The sequence below is a fragment of the Somniosus microcephalus genome, chromosome 20 (assembly GCF_052327205.1).
Source record: "Somniosus microcephalus isolate GS21.2 chromosome 20, FLI_Smic_1.0, whole genome shotgun sequence".
NCBI classification, from domain to species: Eukaryota; Metazoa; Chordata; class Chondrichthyes; order Squaliformes; family Somniosidae; genus Somniosus; species Somniosus microcephalus.
In genome coordinates this window covers 68,128,920-68,144,265 of record NC_141006.1, presented here as the reverse complement: position 1 = coordinate 68,144,265, position 15,346 = coordinate 68,128,920, and the positions used below count along the sequence as shown (strand labels likewise).

General features: G+C 42.6%; 1 protein-coding gene across 2 annotated transcripts in view; it reads right to left on the bottom strand.

The window, feature by feature from the left end:
* LOC147103377 (importin subunit alpha-7) overlaps positions 1–13,591 on the bottom strand; it is a 48,603-nt gene extending 35,012 nt beyond the window's left edge. Inside the window, exon 1 of one of the 2 annotated variants that reach the window (XM_085962928.1) lies at positions 13,115–13,591. In XM_085962928.1, coding sequence (XP_085819054.1) covers positions 13,115–13,118 — 4 coding nt within the window. In that variant the 5' untranslated portion in view covers positions 13,119–13,591. Of the gene's footprint in view, positions 1–8,138; positions 8,490–13,114 lie in introns of those variants that run through there. The other variant, XM_085962927.1, reaches the window with a different exon arrangement.
* Between the last annotated feature and the right edge of the window lie 1,755 nt (positions 13,592–15,346).

Here is a 15,346-nt window from a genome sequence, read left to right as displayed (position 1 = left end):
TAAGTCATGGCCCTGTGGGTAGCGGAGCGGGCCCAGGGGCCGTGTAGCCTGATCCTGCTCCTATTTCGTGTGTCTAATTCTGTTAGATGCAGGAGATGGTTCTGTGATAGTGGATTGGCTGTTAGGATCAGATCAGCCATGATCTTATTGAATGGCGGAGCAGGCTCGAGGGGCCGATTGGCCTACTCCTGCTCCTATTTCTTATGTTCTTATAAGTTCAAAGACAAATAGCAATAACAAATTCCTCCACTTTTATCACCAGTAAGATGAATGGAACTGGTCCAGGTTTTGAAGTAGGAAAAAAATACAGGGAATAAAAAGTAAAATATTTCTGGCCGATACTTAATTCATTTATAAACCTTTTACAAATCACACACAAGACATAACCACTTTTTGTTAAGAGTGATTAGCCTGCTTTCTTTCCAACAAGCATACAATTACAAATTGCGCACACTAAGGTCCCACAAACAACAATAGATAATCATTGGATAATCTGTTTCAGTAATGTTGATTGAGGGATAAATATTAGCCAAGACACTGGGATAACTCACCTGCTCTTCTTCAAATAATGATGCCATGGGATCTTTTATGACCACCAGAGATGGCATATGGGGCTTCTGCTTAACATTTCATCCGAAAGACAGCACCTCCGGCAATACTGCACTGAAGTGCCAGCCTAGATTATGTGCTGACGTCTCTGGACTGGGACTAGAACTGGAACACACCATCGAACTCAGAGGCGAGAGTGCTACCCAACGAACCAGGTCTGACACATAAGCCAAGTCATCAAAATAATTCTCTATGACTGTGGTGCATTCTCCCTTCTCAACCTCCTTAAACCATCTCTCTACTTCTCCACCCCGCCACTGCCTCTGTGCTTTCAAGACAGTTTGTCCAACAGTCTTGGAGAAGCCACAATTTCTTCCAGTTAAACACTGAAGCCTGGAGCCAGTATCTTCAGCCTCTGCCACAAATTCCATAACTTTGTGACCAACTTCATCTCCTGTCCTGGCCAGAATGTTTGCAATCTCACATTTAGTTTGACGCTCAGCTGAGTTTCTGACCCTATATTCTCTTCATCACAAAGATCATGCTTCCAACTCTTATCAGTGCTTGGCTCCACTGCTACTGCAACCCATCTGTTGTTGAAACCTTTATCCATTTCTTTGTACCCTCTAGATCGGATCACGTCAAGGCTCCCTTGGTTAGCCTCCACAAGCTTCATATTATCCAAAACTCTGCTGCCTGTATCTTATCCTGCAGCAAGTCCCATCCACTCAATACACTTGTCCTTGCTGACCTACGTTGGTTACCAGTCCCAACGCCTCAAAATTGAGCTTCTCATCCTGCTTTTTAAATCTTTACGGTCTCGCCCCACGCTAGCTCTGTAACCTTACCAGCCCGACCACCCTTCCAAACTTTCTGTTCCTGGCTCTGGCCTCTCGTGCATTTCCCCTCCCTTCACCCCACCACTGGTGGCCATACTTTCAGCTGCCTAGGTCACACTCTGAAATTCACTTTCCATCTTCCTTTTCTCCTTTGACCATTCTTAAAAATCCATATCTTTGACCAAGCTTTTGGTTACTGTCTAATCTTTCCTCCCTTGGCGTGGGATCCATTTCTCCTTACACCTATGAAGTGCCATGGGATTTTTTTTTTTTTTTTTTTTTAATTAAAAAGTTAAAGGCATTATATAAGTACAGTCTTTGGTTGAACACCCGATACTTTGCTTTAAATAAATAATAGCCTGTATCGATATAGTGCCTTATGTCCTCAGGACATCCCAAAGCAATTTACAACCAATGGATTATTTTGGAATTGCAATCACTTACAAACAACTTGTATTTATATAGCATCTTTAACATAGTAAAATGTTCCAAAGTGCACCAAAAAAGTGTAATCAAAAAAATTAAAACTAAGCAAAAGGAGTCAATAGAAATGACGATCAAAAGCTTGGTCAGAAGGTGAATTTTAAGAAGAGTTTTAAAAGGAGAAGAGTAAAGTGGAGAGGCAATTCCAGAGTGTGGGGCCAGGGCAGCTGAAGGCACGGCCACCTATAGTGGAGGGAAGAGAAGGGGGCATGCACAAGGGACCAGAGTCAGAGGAAAGAAGAGTTCCGGGAAGGAGTGTAGAGCTGGAGGAGGTGACAAAAGATAGGGAGAGGCGAGGTCAAGAAGCATTTAAACACCAGGATGAAAATTTTCAATTTGAGGCTTTAGGGAACTGGGAGTAAATGTCAGCCAGGACAAGGGTGACGAGAGTGGAACTTGATGGGAGATCGGGTTCAGGCAGCACAGCTTTGGATGAGTTGAAGTTTAGAGGGTGGAGAATGGTCAGGAGAGCATTGGATTTGTCGGGTGTGGAGATGACAAAGATACAGATGGGAGTTTCAGCAGCAGATGGGCTGAGGTGGGGCGGAGATGCGTAATATCACAGAGATGGAAGTAGGCGGTCTTTGGAGAGGATGCGAGGTTGGAAGCTCAGCTTGGGATCAAATAGTACACCGAGGTTGTGAACAGACCAAGATAGTTGCTGGGGAGGGGGTTGGAATTGGTGGCAAGGGTATAGTGTTGGCCAAAGATGAGGTTTAGCTGTGAGAAACTGCAAATCACCCAATATTGCATGTTAACAACCAGTCTGACAACAAAGAGGCAGCAGGGGGGTTGAGAGATGTGGAGGTAGCTGTCATCAGCATATATGTGGAAGTTGATGCTGTATCTGAGAACGATGTCACCTAGATGAGGAAGAGGGGGCCAAGGTGCAGGACAGGAAGAGAAGCGGATCGAATAGGTAAAAGTGGAACCAAGTGAGGGCAGTCCCACTGAGCTGGACAACACAGGAGAGGCATTGAAGGAGGAAGGTGCGGTCAATCTCGTCAAAGGCTGCAGAGGGGTCAAGGTAGACTTATGTAAGCAAATGCAACAACCAATATGTACACAGCAAGGTCTCAAACAGCGAACGAATGAATGAGTGGATCTCTGTTTTTCATGATTTGGTTGTGAGAACTCTAGACAAAGAATGAACTACATTGACAATCTGCAGTCACAGTAGAAATCATTTGCCACTAAAGCTGCATTACTTTTGCCCTACATTTAACTCGTGCTGGAATTCTGCATTTCAAACTACTGTACATAGCCAAGTGGTTTTAAAAAGTGCAACCGACAACTCTCAGACTAAAACCAAACTAAGTAGGACATTTCCTTTGATTTCTTCAACACAAGTGCCATCATATTAAAAAAGGCCTGTCAATTCATATTGAATGTGTAAAAATGCTGAATTTTAATTTGGCCATAATTTATATGTAAAGACAATAAACCACTTATTTCTTCACGTTATTCATAAAATAAAGCATAGCAAAATTACTGGAGATTTCATTTTCAGCATATTTCAGAAGTGAAAAATTACCATATCAGCAATTTAGATGAAAAATGCACAAGGTGCTTCAAATTAAGTTCCAATCAATTGGATCACAAGTGAATGAAATGCATGTTAAAATCATTAAAATGCAGCTTTAATTCTAATGTGCCAGAGTACAATAAAATTTAGCATTCTGAACCGCAATCCCTCTCCCTTCCAGGCTTTGTCTTTATTTTACATATACTATAATATCAGTGTTCCTTTCAGATATTTTTCTCATTCCTTTCAAGTTCCAATTATGCTGTTCCACATCCTCATCATACTGAAAGCAAGTTAGTGGCCTACATTAATTTACTGTAGTAATTTTGAGGTTCTGGGAAACATTCTACAGGTTTTTAAAACCCAAGCCAAGCTTCCTGATTTACCTAGTCTTTGTTTTATAAAAACCATGTTTCAACCTTGATGGAGTCCTGTTTTATAGATCTTCATCACACTGGTTTCTCAATGAAAACCAAAACTAGTAATCTTTAATATGGAGCCAAGTAGCATAATACTAGAGTGCAAAAACATCACCATGAAATGACCAGATTGGATGTTTGTCCTCACCATCCCAGCTATGGTGTCTTAATGAGTAGTTCTTAGGTTACTTTAAACAGAAGAGATAAAGAATAGCAAGTTCCTCAGCTGAAATCAGGACACAAATGTCAGACAGCTTTTTAAAAACTAAATGCTGATAACTTATGGATTTTTTTTTCAGTAGGGAAGTGGGGTTTCTGATTATCTAGAGTGGCTTCAAATAAATCTAAACCATCACTGCTGGGAAGTTACAGAGAAAACAAGCAAAGAAATAGCATTTGGCCCATTCAGGTCACTCAGACAGCAGTCTATTCTCTGGAATATATTTCAGATTGATAGTCTTGCACCAATACCACATTTGTCCTCACATTCTAAATGTGAAAAATTTACATGCTATGCAAGGTCAATGGTCATCTTTTTCCCTTTCCCCTTTTCAGAAATGTTGTACCATTAATGCAACACTAGTCTGAATTGGGTTCAACATAAGAAATAGGAGCAGGAATAGGCCACTTGGCCCCTCGAGCCTGCTTCGCCATTCAATAAGATCATGGCTGATCTTGGGCTCAAAGCCACTTCCCTGCCCGCTCCCCATAACCCTTCACTCCCTTATCTTGCAAAAATCTGTCTATCTCCACCTTAAATGTATTTAATGACCCAGCCTCCACGGCTCTCTGGGGCAGAGAATTGCACAGATTTACGGCCCCGAGAAGAAATTCCTCCTCATCTCAGTTCTAAAAGGGCGACCCTTTATTCTGAAACTATGCCTCCAATTTCTAGATTTCCCCATGAGGGCAAACATCCTCTCTGCATCTACCTTGTCGAGCCCCCTCAGTATCTTATATGTTTCAAGAAGATCAACTCTCATTCTTCTAAATTCCAATGAGTATAGGCCCAACCTCCTCAACCTTTCTTCATAAGTCAAACCCCTCATCTCAGGAATTAACCTAGTGAATTGTCTCTGAACTGCCTCCAATGCAAGTATATCCTTCCTTAAATTAGATCAAAACTGTACACAGTACTCAAGGTGTGGTCTCACCAACACCCTGTACAGTTGTAGCAGGATTTCCCTGCTTTTATACTCCAACCCCCTTGCAATAAAGGCCACCATTCCATTTGCCTTTTTGATTACTTGCTGTACCTGCATGCTAACTTTTTGTGTTTCATGCACAAGGACCCCCCAGGTCTCTCTGAACTGTAGCATTTTGTAATCTCTCTCCATTTAAATAATAATTTGCTTTTTTATTTTTCCTGCCAAAGGTGATAACCTCGCACGTTCCCACATTATACTCCATCTGCCAAATGTTTGCCCACTCACTTAGCCTGTCTATATCCCTTTGCAGATTCTTTAAGTCCTCTGCACAACTTGCTTTCCCACCAATCTTTGTATCATCCGCAAACTTGGCTACATTACACTCGGTCCCTTCATCCAAGTCATTAATGTAGATTGTAAATAGTTGAGGCCCCAGCACCGATCCCTGTGGCACCCCACTAGTTACCGTTTGCCAACCGGAAAATGACCCATTTATCCAGACTTTCTGCTTTCTGTTAGTTAGCCAATTCTCTATCCATGCTAAGAACTTCGTGAGCTCTTATCTTATGCAGTAACCTTTTATGTGGCACCTTATCTAATGCCTTCTGGAAATCCAAATACACCACATCCATTGGCTCACCCTTATCCACGCTGCTCGTTACATCCTCAAAGAACTCCAGCAAATTTGTTAAACATGATTTCCCTTTCATAAAACCATGCTGACTCTGCTTGACTGCATTATGATTTTCCAAATGCCCTGCTAATGCTTCCTTAATGAAGGACTCCAGCATTTTCCCAACGACAGATGTTAGGCTAACTGGTCTATAGTTTCCTGCTTTCTGTGTCCCTCCTTTCTTAAATAGGGGTGTTACATTTGTGGTTTTCCAATCCGCTGGGGCCTCTCCAGAGTCCAGGGAATTTTGGTATATTGCAACCAATGCATCCACTATCTCTGCAGCCACTTCTTTTAAGACCCCGGGATGCAGGCCATCTGGTCCAGGGGACTTGTCTTTTAGTCCCATTATTTTACCAAGTACTTTTTCCTTAGTGATAGTGGTTGTCTTCAGTTCCCCCCGCCCTGTGTTAGGTCAAATTAATATGCATCTTTCTTGCAGACATTATGCCAAAGACATACAGTTTTGAAAGCAGCAATGATTTATTCAGAAAGTAATCTAATCCACATTAGGGAAGTTAGATTTAGTGATACCAAAATTCTACTCGAGCAACCAATAGAATACTGTCAAAGACAGAAGGAAAAAGTTCAAGTTTAAGCAATCAAACATACAAGTGTATACAGCCATCACACTCCCCTCAAATACTGCCACAGATTTGTCCTACGTAGCTCTTAATCCATCGGTGTTAAAACGCAAGTTTAAAAAAAAAATAGAAAATAAGCCATCCTCCTAGCTGTGACTATTACTCAGGCACTAATCGTATATTATCGTTAGACATATTAGCGTCTCTTCATCGTCACTGGATCAAAGTGGAGTGGACTACAATCTATTACAGACTACAAAGGGAAACCCAACTGTGTCATGCCCAGCAATGCCTCTCTCCCAGACTTTTTACGCCCGGTTTGAGGCCAACAACAACTGGCCTGTTACAAGGGCGCCCGCGGCTCAGGATGACCGGGTCTACTCAATCTCCGTGGCTGACGTGAGCAAGACCTTTAAGAGAGTGAACACCCACAAAGCACCCGGTCCAGATGGAATCCCTGGGCGTGTCCTTAGAGCATGCGCTGACCAGCTGGCAGCCGTGTTTACGGATATATTCAACCGTTCACTGTACTAGTCTGTAGTCCCCACCCGCTTCAAGATGACATCGGTTATTCCAGTCCCCAAAAAAACAAAAGTAACCTGATTACCGCCCCATAACACTCACTTCTGTCATCATGAAGTGCTTTGAGAGGCTGGTCAAAACCCACATCAACTCGTTACTACCTGACACACTGGACCCACTCCAATTTGCCTACTGCCCAAACAGATCTAGGGATGATGCCATCGCCACTGTACTGTACACTGCCTTATCACACCTGGATAAGAGGAACACCTATGTGAGAATGTTGTTCATTGATTATAGTTCAGCATTCAATACCATTATCCCCTCCAGGCTTGTCAACAAGCTCAGTGAGCTAGGACTTAACACCTCCCTATGCAACTGGATCCTGGACTTCCTGACAGGAAGACCCCAGGTGGTGAAAATAGGCAGAAACACCTCCTCCACACTGATCCTGAACACGGGAGCTCCCCAGGGCTGTGTGCTCAGCCCCCTTCTGTACTCCCTGTTTACTCACGATTGCGTGGCCACGCACAACTTCAACTCCATCATCAAGTTTGCTGATGACACTACCGTTGTAGGCCTGATCACAGATGGTGACGAGACAGGCTACAGGGAGGAGGTAAGAGCCCTAGGAGAATGGTGCAAGTACAACAACCTCTCCCTCAACATCAGCAAAACAAAGGAGATGATCGTGGACTACAGGAAGCGGCAGGGGGAGGGACACACCCCAATCTACATCGAAGGGGCTGAGGTGGAGAGGGTCAGCAGCTTCAAATTCCTGGGTGTATTCATTACGGAGGACTTAACGTGGTCCCATCACATCGACGTCGTAACCAAGAAGGCATGCCAACGCCTGTTCTTCCTCAGGAGACTGAAGAAATTTGGAATGGCCCCCCAGATTCTCACCAACTTCTACCGGTGCACCATCGAGAGTATCCTGTCCGGCTGCATCACTACCTGGTATGGCAACTGCACCGCCATAGACCGCAAGGCTCTACAGATGGTAGTGAAAGCTGCACAACACACTATAGGAATTAAACTACCTGCTGTGCAGGATATCTACCCCGAGGGGTGCCGGGGGAAGGCCCTGAGAATCATTAAAGACGCGAGTCACCCCAGCCACAACCTCTTCGCCTTGCTCCCGTCCGGTAAGAGATACCGAAGCATACGGTCTCGTACCAACAGGTTTTGAAACAGCTTCTACCCCCAGGCCATAAGACTCGAACAATTAATTTATTATTTTTTATTACTGTCTATTAGTATTTTTAATCATTGTTATGCCATATTTTTCCCAATGTTGGGAGGACTCGTAAAAATCAACATTTCATTGTGCAGTACACACGTCTGCTGCATATATGACAAATAAAATTGAATTGAAAGTCCGAGAACTCCCTACCTAACAGCATTGTGGGAATACCTTCAGCACATGACTGCAGCGGTTTAAGGCGGCGGCTCACCACCACCACCTTCTCAAGGGAAACTAGGGATGGGCAATAAATTGCAGCCTTCCCAGCGATGCCCACCTCCTGAAGAATGATAAAAAGACAGACCCTGTTTGTATGGTCAAGTAGATATAAAAGATTCCATGGCACTTTTTCCCAAAGAGGAGAAGCGAATTCTTCTGGTATCCTGGCCAACATTCATTCCTCAGCCAACACCAACAAGAGATTAACTGGTCATTCATCTCAGGGATCTTGCGGTGTGAATTGGCTGCTTGCATTCGCCTACGTAACAGTGACAACACTTCAAAAGTAATTGATTGGCTGTGAAGTGCTTTGTGAGGTCATGAGGACATGAACAATATTAAGCAAATGCAAGTTTTTCTTTCGTTAAAAAAAACTAGATCATCATCCCTATATGGTAGATCATTGTTTATCATCCCCAATGTACTTTGTGTTGTGATTGGTCGAGAGATATTAAAAGCCTGATAAAACTGCACAAATAGGTTCCAATTTTCTTTTTAACAATTTACATTTTCAATTAATACAAGTCCCACTCTCAGTATTCAAGCAGATTAAATAGTTAGTCAGTCTGCTATAGCAACAACCACCCAATGTAACCCAAGTCCACAGGGAGGTCTGCATTACTTCATAGTAATGTAATTTGATCACTCTCTTTTGGAAAAAAAGATCATGGTAGGCCACTGCCAGCCGCTGTTAATGATCCTCAGAAAACCTTCCGCATTTAAATTTGCTATGCCCATTTAAAGCTTAAATGGACCAAATATTAATAAAAACGATTATTTTTTAAATTGCTGAAGGTCACAATTTTCTGAAAATCAAGTTATATTTTTGATCGGTCTTTAACCATGTCAACTTCAGTAATGAAAATGAAGCATTATATTTGTTATCAGTACTGTATTTGATACAAATTCTACTGCACGTATGCAAATACTCAACTCATGTAGCCATTGTGACTCATTTACAAGGAAGCTGATCATATCTATTACCTGTCTGAGGTATGTATAAACATAGAAAATAGGAGCAGGAGTAGGCCATTCGGCCCCTCGAGCCTGCTCCGCCATTCAATGAGATCATGGCTGATCATCCAAATTCAGTACCCTGTTCCTGCCTTCTCCCCATACCCCTTGATCCCTTTAGCCTTAAGAAATATATCCAACTCCTTCTTGATTGAGTTAATGAACTCTTCATAAAATTTCTGTTTGTATAGGTCAGAAGGTTTCAACCTTTGAGCCTTGTACACCACCTGAATACATAAAAATTAATTTCAGAATGCCTTGGAGAATAGATTTAACATTACTGTATGTGATACACTTACACCCTGAACAAGGTAACCCGATAGTAGTCATGTGAAGGAACTATCCAAACCCTTGATTAGATAAAGCAACTTAAATCTAAATCATTCCCAGTATTTAAGTCCAACACATTTCCACTACAACAAAACAAGACAGCCAATGCTTGGTCTGCTTATTCCAAGAGATACAAATTATGTTTCCTAAGAAATGCTGTACCATTTCAGAATCACTTATCTGAATTGGGCGGTTAAATTACCACACACTTTTCCTGAAACTGTTAGGTCAAAGGCAAGTAAAATTTGGAAAGTTCCAGGGTTTTATTCAGAAAGTAAACGTTGTTCGCACTAGGGAGGTGAGGCTTAGTAACATGTCTGTTGCTCTGAGCAACCATTTGAGTACTGTTACAGAAGCAAAACATTGATGTTCAAAAACTTAAGTGAATAAGCTACACAACTATCTGATCGTTCATTTTTTCCTCTCCTCTTGGGATTTTTCTATGCTAAAAGTGCAATATAAGTTTAAGTTACTGATCGTGATTTTTTAAAAACTTTTTGACCTGTTAAAATACTAGATTTTAAATTAGTGTATGTGGTTGAGATCAAGAAATTGGACATTTAAGAAACAACTAGCTGCTGCAGTTGGACGACAGTATAAAGCTGGTATTCTGGAACGATTAGGCCAAACTGGCTGAAGGGCCACTTTATTCAAAGCTATCTCATCAGAAGACAGAAGCAGAGCCAAACTAAAATGTGAAAACTTAACATTTAAGTGTATTTAATATTATGTTGATAAATCTACTCCTGACATTGCACTTATTACTGCATTAAAGATTTTTAAAATCAGGTGAAATCTTTTATTTTCTGGAATTCTAAGGGATAAAACTTTTGAAGAATTGAATATTGTACAAGCACATTTTAAAAGAGAACACTGAAAATGACATATTATTAGAACACGCTGTTAACTGATATAAATGCCCTCTGATTGCAAATGTAAACTGGCCACATTCAGTGAGAAATATGGAATTTTCTTTTTATAAACTTGTTTTGGGAGGGAGAGAGGGCAGTTATTCTCATCATTAAGTTAGCTACTAGAGCTGAAGTATCAATCCTTGTGTCTCCTTATGGATTATGCTCATACTCCTTTACTACAGCTGAAAGGTGGATAGTGAGCCACCTGGACCCAAATGCGGAGACAGGATAGCATACTGGTGAACTATTTCCAATGTAGTTCACCTTCCCTGCTGTGCGGTTTGTATGTAGAGAAGGTCGAAGCGTCAAATCTTCATAGGATTTGTTTTCTAATCTGCATTTTCTTCAAAGCTTCAATAATCTCAACTAAATTTAATTAAATGAAGTTATAACAAAGTAATCAATGGTTAAATTGTAGAATAGCAATATGTTGGTGGATTCTTCTTTCATTAGCATTTCAACCACAAAGTTGCTAATTTTCTTCAGTCCCAATGATTCTATCCTAAAATAACATTAGTTTGCTATTTTAAGTACTGGGCTTGCTTGAAAGGTTTAGTTTTAGTAGTGAACAAATTTTTGATTGCTAAACAAAGCAGAAACCGATGGCTTCCAATTTTTATTTAAGCCCCCCAAAACGATAAAAGGTTGTCCAATTTGGTATGACAGTAGGAGAAAGGCTAGAGATAAAAGAAAAAAAGTTTTTAAATTTTGAATTGGGCTTTTAATACAATGCAGAAATACCACATGTTCAAAGAAATAATTTGCTCAAAATAGCATCTGGAAAGCCAATTGCAGAAGGGATAGAGATTCTTTTCTTCAAAAGAATTGGAAATGCATCAGAATTAAGCGGTGACAGAGAATATACTCCATCTAAAGAACATGGCTTCCATTTCAAATGATATGACCAACTTAGTGCAAAAACAAATGCACCTTTTGCTACTGTTGCACTCACAGTCAGTGCTCTATAAAAATCGATATGTATGGAAAACAATTACAATTTACAAATATATTGTGCGTTTAACAAAGTGTCATACAGTGTGTTACAAAGCTAAGGGAGTGGTCACTGAACCAAAAGCCTGCTTGAAAAGAAAAATTGAGACGTTTTTCAAGGGCGGAGAGAGAAGTGTTGGGGTTAAGATGCTCCTTAAAACCTACCTCTGACCAAGCTTTTGGTCATCTGTCCTAATATCTCATGTGGCTTGGTGTCAACATTTGTTTGATAACGCTCCTGTGAAGTGCCTTGGGACGTTTCACTACATTAGAGGTACAATAAAAATGCAAGAAGTTGTTGTTGTTGTTGTTGAAGAGGAGGAGCAGAGTGTTCTGGAAAGTCAGGCTGTTGGCAGAAACTCAGCCACTAATGATGAGGTGGGCAGGGAAAGAGAAAGATGCACAAAAAGCCAGGGAATTATAGGGTGCAGGAAGGGATACAATTCTGGAAAAGGTTTCTGAATAAAGGAGGTACAAGGCCGAGGAAAGATACAAGATATGGGGTGGCTGCATTTTGGAAAGTTGGAATTTATGAAGTAGTTTTATCATAAATTGCAGAGATAGGGTTTACTTTTCTAGTGCTGTACAGAGAGAAAACATATTGCTGGCAATAGTCCAATCATACAACATTAATTCAAACTACTGAATTACTGGAATTAATTCACGGGGAGCACATATTTAACCCAAGTTGCCAGCTCTGGTCAGTTATATACATCTTCCCAAAAATGCAAGTCGCTACTGAAAATATATTTCATTATATTGGCAGCAAATCCATGGCCCAGTATTTAGCCAGAAGCTGCCGCTGCTCCCCCATGCCTCTCCTCGCTATCCACAAAAATTATAATCAAGTCGTGATTTTTTAATAATGAGAAAATATTTCTATCCTCTTGTATAAAGCAAATCAAGTAATAGAAAGATGTCTCATTTTCCACATTAGTTTAGCAGATAGGAATTGATTGTCCAATTCTCGATTCCCAGTCTATCCTTAATGTAAAATTCATTTTTTATGCGCAATCATTCGCCTCCCGAAAAATACACAACGCCTTTCCCATGAAAAGCGAATGAAAATTCAGCCTTGTATCTATTGCCTTTAGGGATTTTGTGAAACAGAGTGTCCTGAACCATTTCCTAGTCACCCAGTGGATGGGACCCGATTAATCACGGTGCCTTTTCCCAGATCCCATTCAGATGATATAAAAATCAACGCACTTACAATCAAACCACTCCAAACACAATAAAACAGAAAGGATTGTGACCGGGAGCAGGGAGACGACATCCCCCACTTTGCCCCGTTGCCCGGATACACGAAGCGCTGGTTGTTAACACGGGAATTCACCTCCTCCCTATCGCGGTGCGACATGTGTCCCGGGCCTGGGCCCGAGTCTCCCCCGCCCACCACCACCTCACTCGACATCTCCTCTGGCCCGCGGTTACCCACCGAAGCCCAGGCCCCCTGCGGCCGGCGGCCTCTGCCCCCACCCCCTCACCAACAGGGGCCTCCATACCCGACAGCGGCGGAGCGCCCAGCGGCTCTCCAGGAACGTCAAAGGGCTAAAAGGCGATCGTGATGACCGACTGGCCCCCACACCCACATCCGACAGCGGGGGGGAAACCGATCAGCCGGAGCCCAGCCGCCGGCCGAACGAGCCTTTAACTCACCCATTTTGTGGCGGCGGGACGCGGACAGCGACTCCGGCTTCCAGAAACGACTACCACGGCCAAAATGGTGACTGCCTCACGGAAGCCCGCTGGCGCCAGTCCCAGCGCAAGCCAGCGGTTGTGCTTTATTCAAAATGTGCGTCCATTTAAAGTGACAGCGCTCGCCCTCCCACCATCCGTCCCAGCTAACAGAACCGAGCCGGGGTGATCTTAATTTAATTTGATAAGCTTCTTTACAGTCCACTTGTTCGGTCGGGAGAGCGAGAGGCTCCGCTCGGCGATGCAGAGAGCCCTGCAGATGGAGAAGAATGTCAACCAGAGTCTGCTGGATCTGCACAAACCCTCCACTGGGAGCGCCGACCCTCATCTGTATGAATTCCTGGAGACCCACTATCAGGATGAACAAGTGAAGACGACCAAGAAGCTTGTAGAGACTGGGACCCCTGCCTTGTAGGCATGAGGGCTTCTGACTTTGTACAAAGAGCTGAGACTTGAGATCTGTAAATGTTATTTACTGTACAGAACCGAGCGCAAAATTAAAGGGAAACAGGTCGGATAGAAAAAATCTTTGATGCCGCCATTTCTATAACGCTTTATATTCTATTTTAACATTATATACATTAATATCTAACTGCTTATGAATTTATGACATCTGTTTTCATGCTGTAAAGATGTAATCTCTGAGCTTTGTCATCAACCGTGGATGATCGTAGTTTCATTTATATAGCGCCTTTCACGACCGCCGGACGTCTCAAACGCTTTAGAGTCATTGAAGTACTTTTTTTGAAGTGTAGTTATTGTTGTAATGTGGGAAATATAGCTCTGTCATGAGAAATATTTCAGTTTATCCAGTCGGCTGTTTGCTGTGCCAGCCTCGTCCCCAGTCACATTACTAAGTGCATTCCCATAGATTCCAACCTACCAGTTTCCAGAAATTTGATGACCAGTTACAAAATGTGAGCAGGACTTCCACAACCACGCTTCCCGTGCAAGCGGAGGAGATGTAACACCTGCCCCTATACCTCCCCCCTTCCCACTGTCCAGGGCCCCAAACACCCCTTCCAGGTGAAACAGCGATTTACTTGTACTTCTTGCAATCTAGTATATTGTATTCACTGCTCACGATGCGGTCTCCTCTACATTGGGGAGACCAAACGCAGATTGGGTGACCGCTTTGCGGAACACCTCCGTTTAGTCCGTAAGGGTGACCCCGAGCTTCCGGTCGCCTGTCATTTTAATTCACCGCTCCATTCCCACTCGGACCTCACCGTCCTTGGCCTCTTGTATTGTTCCACGGAAGCTCAACGTAAACTCGAGGAACAGCACCTCATCTTCCGATTAGGCACTCTGCAGCCTTCTGGACTCAATATCGAGCTCAACAATTTCAGATCATAACCTCGGCCCCTATTACACATTTTTCTTGTAATTTTTCCACTCCTTCCCCACCCCCCCCTGCTTTCCTTTTGTTTCTCTCACACACCTGACAGCTATCTCTTGCCCTGCCAGTACACTTTACACCTAATCTCAGCCTATTACCATCTCGTCTAGCTCTTTTGTTTCTTTCACTTCTTTTGTCCGATCGCAGCCCTGCCTTCGATCTAATTTCTTTTCTTTCCAGTTTTGAAGAAGGGTTCGACCCGAAACATCAACTCAAATTTCTCTCCACGGATGTTGCCTGACCTGCTGGATTTTTCCAGCATTTTCTGTTATTACACAATTACTCATATTTGTTGTTTTCTATCGCTCTGAATGCTTCATGTCTTCTACTCGATTACAGCTAGTCTGTGACCATTTGCACAAGGTCACACAGGTGAATTATTTCCCAAGAGTCACGGTGCTTTTATTTTATAAATTCTGTCTGCTCTCCACCTATGTAGCCCAGCCAAAAGTCTAACACAACCTCATGGGTTGCTGCAGAATTTTGGTGGGCAACGAGTATCAACAATGAAGCACTCAGAGGATAAGGACCCTAAACCTTGAGGGCGAGGACATGCAGGAGACTGAGAACGCTGCAAGTGACCCACCTTGACCAGTCACCAAAATGATTGGCCAGGCTTCGATTGAGGTGCCTTTCATGGTGACCCTTATCAAATAGTCTTCACCACATCTTCACCGTTCACTTAATAAATTCAGATGAGACTTTAAACAGAGGTCCCTCGGTCTGCTCTCTCAGGTGGATGTAAAAGATCCCATGGCACTATTTCGAAGAGCAGGGGAGTTATCGCTGGTGTC